The 7,631-nt window shown below is 49.6% G+C and overlaps 1 protein-coding gene across 1 annotated transcript in view; it reads right to left on the reverse strand.

The window, feature by feature from the left end:
- Nucleotides 1–6,390, reverse strand: part of LOC140901138 (complement C3) — a 45,837-nt gene extending 39,447 nt beyond the window's left edge. Inside the window, exons 1-4 of the mRNA XM_073319457.2 lie at nt 6,293–6,390; nt 2,582–2,774; nt 2,040–2,202; nt 184–254 (exon numbers count right to left, since the gene is read on the reverse strand). Of these exons, the coding sequence (XP_073175558.2) occupies nt 184–254; nt 2,040–2,202; nt 2,582–2,774; nt 6,293–6,366 (501 nt within the window). The 5' untranslated portion in view covers nt 6,367–6,390. The remainder of the gene's footprint in view (nt 1–183; nt 255–2,039; nt 2,203–2,581; nt 2,775–6,292) is intronic.
- Nucleotides 6,391–7,631: the final 1,241 nt, after the last annotated feature.

The raw sequence follows: 7,631 nt of genomic DNA on the forward strand, positions 1-7,631 counted from the left end.
CATCAGCTGGGAGACAGCTGGTTAGTCACAGGCAGGACTGGATCTAACTCCCCTTAAAGGGCCTGCCACTTGTGACAAGGAGTTAGCGCAACCTCCTGGCCTCTAGGCTTGCTAGTCCATGAAAGGAAGTGAAGCAGAGAGATCCGCAGAGGAGGAAAGCTGGGTAAATAGAAAACATCTTACCATGAGCTCCACAGATACCACCTTGAAGATGGGGTCCAACATGTGACCCACAGTGAAAAGCCGGTACCTCACTACCGAAAGAGAAAGATGGGGCAGTCAGTCGGCACAGGCAGGGGCAATTGGGGCAATAATGGGACCTAGCCCAGGAACTAGCATCGACATCTATTCGATGTTAAGGCTAGAAGGGACCACTGTCATTGCCTAGTCCAGAGTTTCACAACACGACCCCCACCCCATTACATTTACCATTGCTCAGTTGTGACGAAGTGGGACTGTTCTTAATGTTTCCTCTGAATAGTGTGGGGGTGCCTCAGTTTCCCTTAGGCAGTTCTTAAGTATCTAGGCGGTGGGGTAAGGGTGTATGATCACTGCAGAGCCCTAGAGGGCAGCGGTGTGCAGGGGTCTGGACACAGAGAATGGCCGACACCCTGTTTCCTGGCCACTGATGGCCTGGCCCTTCCCCCCTGCAAGGTGAGAGCTAAAGGGTTGGAGAACAAAGGGATCAGGTGACCTCCTGGCCCAGTTAAGGGACAAAGCCCAGAAGAGGAGGGGCTGGATGGAGTTTCAGTTTGGGGCTGGCTGGAGACATGGAGTGAAGGGCAGACGTGGTTGTCTGGCTCACTGCCTCCCAAAATGGACCCAGCTGAGGGGTCCTGTTCTCTGGACCTACAAGCCCTGTGTTAGACCATGTCCCTGTCGTCTAATAAACGTTCTGTTTTACTGGCTGGCTGAGAGTCCCGTCTGACTGCGAAGTTGGGGTGCAGGACCCTCTGGCTTCCCCAGGACCCCGCCTGAGCGGACTCGCTGGGGGAAGCGCACGGGGAGGGGCAGAGGATGCTGAATGCTCGGAGGTCAGACCCAGGAAGGTGGAAGCTGGGTGAGCTGTGTGCCCTGAAGACAGGCTGCTCACAGAAAGGCGACTGCCCCAGAGTCCTGACCGGCTTCGTAGGGAGCAGTTCCAGAGCATCGACATCTATTAGACCCCTGTCATTGCCTAGTCCAGAGTTTCACAACACGATCCCCACCCCTTCACATTTACCATTGCTCAGTGCTAACGCTGCGGAGCCCGTGCAACTGGGTGTTTTTCGAGAGGTTGACAGAGAACACTTGACCTGGACAGGGAAGGGGGACAGCCGAGGGACTCCAGATTGTTAGAACCTTTTCAGCACCAGCAGCTGCTGGCCGGGCGCCCAGCTACGAAGGCAGCACCAGAAGCAGCACAGAAGTAAGGGTGGCCTGGTACGGTATCGCCCCACTTACTTCTGTGCCACCTTCAGGGGTGGGCAGCCGGAAAGCAACGGCTGCAATATTCCCCTCCCCCTCCAGCTCGCTCTTCCCCCCGGCAGTGTCCTGCGTTTGGGAACTTGCAGTATGGTAACCCGATCTGAGGACATCAAGAGATGGAGAATCTACCACTTCCAATGGTTAAAAAACGTGGGTGCCTTAGTCTGAGAAAACCCTCTTAAACGCGTTGATTTGGTGCTACAATTCTAAGGGCCGATTTCTGTCTTCGTTCACATGCTACGTGCTGTTACGGGAGTCCTCTCTAAATGAGAGATGTCTGTATATATGAATATGGTTAGTTCATAGACAAGACGACTCTCCAGAATATGTAGCATAGTTCCTCTGGCTTCTTGTTGTGCATTGAAAGTGGCTTTTTGTGCTACATTCTTCACCCACGCCGCCTCACTGAATTCAGCCCCACTGAAAAGGAGGCCCTTGCGGAGGGATTTGGGGAGGAGTAGTAACCCAGTAAAGGGAGGTGCTCAGAATTAGCAGCCAGTTCTGAAAATGTTGACCCATGTGTTTAGACGCTGACACAAAAGGTAGAAGCAAAGCCCCAGCCAGGGACTGACCTGTAGACCCAGGTGTGTAGATGGTCTTATCTGTCTGGATGAAGATGTAGCCGCTGTGGAGTGAAAGCAGAACCACCTTCTCTAAGGTGAACAGGCTGCTCTTGGCTTCGATGTAGACATATTGCTTCTTCTGGGCATCCTTTGGCAGTAGCTGAGCAGGAACCTGGAGCATCGTTATATCATGGGAGAAGATCTTTCATTACGACCCTAACTTTTAAAATTTAAAGCCATTGGTAGAACTGGGAAGTCACTGCTGTACTCAATGACTTATACCAGTGCCCTTACAGAGACTCCATCTCTCCGCACCTAGGTTGCCTTTGGCTTGGACTACCTTGAGCAGTCTGAGCCATGAGCCAATCTGTCCTTCCCCTCACCTAAGTCACTTAGGTGCTTTGGAAAAGGTTCCCCCCAGTATTAAGGGGAAAAGCTTGGTATGCCATGACCTGTCCCTCAAACCATCCAGTTCTCTTCTGATTTACCATCTTATAAGACAGAGGTCAGGGTTTCCCGCCCAGATAAGTGTAGCCTCCCACTAGCCCCACCTTTATTTTGGCAGAATTCATCATGCCGTTCCCAGGGTTCAGGCTGACTGTGGTCGAAACCAAGGCACTCTTCCTCTGTGGGAAGTCATACACGGTGATCCTCGCCTCGATCGGGCTACGGTGGCCATGAGCTTCCACAATGACCATCTCTTCGCTGTCCACGCGCAGGACACTTGGAGTGATCAGCGTGCATCTGGTAAGGGAAGAGATGAGATGGTAGAGCAGAGTCAGCCAAACTCCAGCACCTTGCACCTGGCTTGGGCTACCTTGAGCAGTGATCTTTGCCGCCATCAGAAGGTAAGCAGCTGGAGCCTGGTGGTTGGGGAGCAGCCAAGACCCTGACCCCAGACCCCGCCAGGTGGGTAAACTGAGGCACAAAATGCTCATGTGACTCACCCACAACAGGGTAGTAATAGAATTAGGAGTGGTAGAGCCCAGGAGTCTTGACTCCTGGTCTTTGTGCTCTAAATTCTGGAAAATATTCCCTCGCTGTTCTGAGAATTGGGCTAGGAGCTAGGACTTCTGGGTTCTCTGCTCTAAACGCTGGACAATATTCCCTCCCTGTTCTGAGAATAGAACTCAGGAGTCCTGACCCCTAGTTCCCTGTTTCAACCAATAAACATCACACATATATGGACATAGCTTCCTACACGCAGAAGCAGAACAGAGAAGACCTTTGTCTCCTGCCTTGATTATGCAAATAAATCAGACAACTTGCACCTCTTGTGTTTTTATAATTTTTTTTGGCCTATATGTTTTGCTTTTCTTTCTCATTCTTTGTGTCTCTATTTTTATGTCTAGCCTGTTTTTCAGAGCTTCTTTTAATTATGTTCACAGGCAAGAAAGGGGCTGCAATGTATCTTCTTTCTTTTTTTCCAGTGGGAGAAGCCCTCGTCACAGTGGAGCAATCTGCAAGTTCAGATTATTTATTAGGTATATTACAGTGGTACATAGGAGCTGCCTCCCTTCATTGTGCTAGGTGCTGTATGAACAAAAAACAAAAAGTCCCTGCCCCAAAGATCGTACAGTCTGATTATTTATTGTGTGTATCACAGGAGCACCTAGAGGCCCTGATCAAAAATGGAAGGTATCAGGTTGTAGGTTCTGTACACCTGTACGACAAAGAGACAGTCCCTGCCCCGGAGAGCAATCTGAGCCTGGGAGAGGGACGGGTCAGAGTTGGAAAGTTAAGCACATGAGTGTTTGCAGGATCAGGAACTGAGTATTAGGGATGTTTACCTTGGCTTCAGCTTTGACTTTGAATTTCTTGTCAATTTCAGGGGTAAATTTGGGGCAGCTGGTGCCGTAACCCAGCCCGGTGACTCAAAACTCTGGCCACCTTCTTTCCCCCTTGCAAACATTCGGTGCTTAGAACTGTCCCATTGCAACAGCCCTGTTGTGGGGCGGCCTCCTCCCACGCATCCCCTCATGGCCTCAAGCTAGTCCAGCAGGCAGCCCCCTGCCTCAGTTTCCCGCTTTCGAGGGGCTTCTGCAATAACTCACAAGCCCTTTCACAGTCTATTTCAGGTTTGGGTTTATTCAATGAACAAATATTTCAAAATAAAGTTTGCCAGTCCTTTCTCAAGTGCATCCATGCGCACCTCTTTATCAGGTCACCCCCAGACTTTTCCTGCCTGTTGTCCCACTCTCCACGTCCCAGCTGGCTGCACTGGAGTCTAGTCACCCTACAGCCTCTGTGCTAGTCTCTGCAGTCAATGATTTTAGTTTAGTATCCATTTATTGTGTGATGTTATCATTAATCAATGTGTTATATTACATATATTCATTGTATGTTCACCGGAGTTGATTTGTAGGATTATAAAAGTATAAGATTGATCAGTATTTAGGGGAACGAAGTAGTAGACATGAGTAAGACAAGCTGAAACTCAAGAACCTGTAGATTGAGGCCTGCAAAACTTTAGCTTAGCTATTTTAGACATTGGAGAGAAGAAATGATGGCGCAAGACCATGACCGAGAAATAACCCGAAAACTTACGGGAAAGAGGTACCAACTGGTAATATTCCAAAAATATAAGGTCTTAAATTTAAATAATAAAATGCTGTAACAACAGATAGTGTCTCTAACACGTGCCTTAACCGCAAGATAAAGATGGTACGCCAACGTTAATGAGAACCTACATGGCCTATAGAATTCGGGGTCCCTTGTGTTTCCAGGAGACACAGATAAATAAGAAAGAGTGGGTTGGGGGTGCCCAGAGCAGGAAAATTGAGCTTCCTGTGGGAAACTCCCACAGGAACCAATCCCGTATCGATCAACCCATGAGCGGGCCAACAGACTCTAACACCATCTAGGAGCATGTGGGTATGTCGGTAGGTATAAGTGGTCCATGGTACTTATCTCTAGGAATTGTATATGCTGTGACATTTATCACTTTGCTGGTGATTTTAATAAAACTACTAAAAGGCAGCACTCTGCTGCAGTTTCCATGGTATGCATCCGATGAAGTGAGCTGTAGCTCACGAAAGCTCATGCTCAAATAAATTGGTTAGTCTCTAAGGTGCCTCAAGTACTCCTTTTCTTTTTGCGAATACAGACTAAGACGGCTGTTACTCTGAAACCTACTAAAAGGCAGACGCTCTTGTAATTGTCGGTGTTATTTACCTGTGGTTTCATGTGTTCCTATGAACTCTAGATCCAGAACAAACAGAGATAACTCTCTGTTGAACTTTTTTCAGAGTAACAGCCGTGTTAGTCTGTATTTGCAAAAAGAAAAGGAGGACTTGTGGCACCTTAGAAACTAACCAATTTATTTGAGCATAAGCTTTCGTGAGCTACAGCTCACTTCATCGGATATGAAGTGAGCTGTAGCTCACGAAAGCTTAGGCTCAAATAAATTGGTTAGTCTCTAAGGTGCCACAAGTCCTCCTTTTCTCTATTGAACTTGAGACTGTAGCCGACAGAGCTGATCCCACTGAAACAGGATTAACATTACATAGAATAAAAGGCCCCATTTCCCTAGAAATTTCCCGCTCTGCACATTCCTGCTGCTCTCGGCTCTTTAGAGGGAAATCAGCTGACCCCTGCTCAGCTGAGCCACCTTAGCAATTAGGGTTGGTTGGCCCCAGGCCTCTAGCCCTTCACAGGCCAGCCACCCACAAGCCTGATCCCACATGCAGAGTCAAAACTGAGAGCATGTGGCCAGTGTTGCCAACTCTCATGAGTTTACTGCAAGTCTCGCAAGATTTGGTGTTTGCCTTGAAGCTCCAGCTTCCCGGAGGGCTGCGACTGTGTGAGGATCTCGGTTTTCGTTGACATCAAATGCAAGTTTCTAGCACTGCTGATCGGGGACGAAAGCTTGAAAACATGGCCTGAGCATGACTCTAAAAGGCTCAGAAACCCAAAGATAAATAAGAACCCCCAGTTTGTTGTTTTTATAAAAATCTTGCGAGTGTCCAGCCAATCCCAGGATTTTGGGGGCCTGACTTGTCTTTTGAAGGCTTTTTAGCAGCGACTAGTCATTTGGGGCCCTTGAGTTTTCAGCACCTTTATAAGGGATCTTGGGATTTAGAGCACCCACCCTTCTGAAAATCAGGCCTCCAAAGCGCATCAAGTTGGGCGCTTAAAAACTGCAGCCCACCCCAACTCCCTATTGCGAATCTTGGCCAGGGTCTCTTCAGGGAAATGCCCCATTCCCACACATACACTTTGATCTCCACTGATCGTTGCTTTAGAATCCCGGGGTTACTTACAGCGGCTGGCTGTGAGACACGGCTGATAAGCTGAATGCAAACACAGCCAGCAGGTAGACAGCAGATCCTCCCATGGCACCAGAAGACGCCACTTCTCCCAGAAACGTCTGCTTTTTGTTCGGATGCCTCTTCTGTTGCGAGCTAACCCCTGGGAAGTGGTCAATATATAATTGCAGAAGCTCCCGGACCCCCAGCACTGACTTGATCTCAATACAGGGGGGCTAGCGTCCCTGCCGCTCAGTCAGGAAGCAGAAGAGGCTCCTTTAAGAGGATGATCTTAGTGAATTTCATGCTGGGGGAAGGTAATAGACCAATGGATTGATGGTCTCTATTTATAGCCGGGGTACAGGACGTCTCTTGGCAAAGTGCCTCCATCCCTAATCTAGGAGGTAAGGCCCTCTATTGGCAGGATGGGCAATTTCAGCTCTCTGGTCTATTCCGCTGCCTACTTGTGCCTGTGGTTTGGTAACGTGTGTGTGTTTTATCTAGGTATTGCACAGAGAACTCCCCCCCCCCAACATTTCAGGTGGCTAAAGCAGGACGCCGCGCCACTCGGGTTTTTGGCCCACTCGCCCTCTTTGGACGGAGGCGGATGGGTCAAATGTGAGTGGTGTTGCAGCCTAGCACCGGGGCTCACAACGCCACTCACGTTTGGCTCGCCCGCCCCTCCGTAGGTGGCGTCAGGGGGCGGGCAGGCCAAACCTGAGCAGCACTGCAAACCCATGCACCAGGTCGCCGTGCCACAGAGTTTGGGGGCCCCCTCAAACTGGGGGCCCAAGGCAAATGGCCCCTTTAGACCCTCCCCTCTGGGCAACCAAGAATGCAGGAAATGTTCACTCCACCAGGAGAGGGGGTTTGGGGGGGTGTCAAAGTAGGACCGTCCCATGAACCCCAGGGCTGTTGGGAGATCTGGAACACCCGCCCCCCCCCATTCCGGAATGACTTTCAGACACTTAGAGGGGAAATTAGCCTTTTTAACGATATTCAGCCGAACAACAACTCCCTGAACAACCTGCACATGCTGCCAGTTCCCTGGCAATGCAGTGAAGGGGAGGGAGCGAGTCAAGGCTTAGAGACGCTGGGACAGAGGCAGGGTGGGATGATTGTGCTCACTGTACAATCCACAGAGAACATACCTGCCAAGATAAACCCATCTGTACCCTAAGGTCTTGTTTACCTTTTACATCAAGGAAGAACCAAGAAGGGGAAGAAAGATGATCTTGTGGTTAAGACACAAAACTAAGGAGTCAGGACTCCTGGATTCTATTTCCAGCTCTGGGGGCAGAGTGGGATTAAGTGGGTAGAACTGGCCTGTGGTCTATTGCTAGCTGAGGGAGGG

Source organism: Lepidochelys kempii, chromosome 20, assembly GCF_965140285.1.
Source record: "Lepidochelys kempii isolate rLepKem1 chromosome 20, rLepKem1.hap1, whole genome shotgun sequence".
Lineage (NCBI taxonomy): Eukaryota > Metazoa > Chordata > Testudines > Cheloniidae > Lepidochelys > Lepidochelys kempii.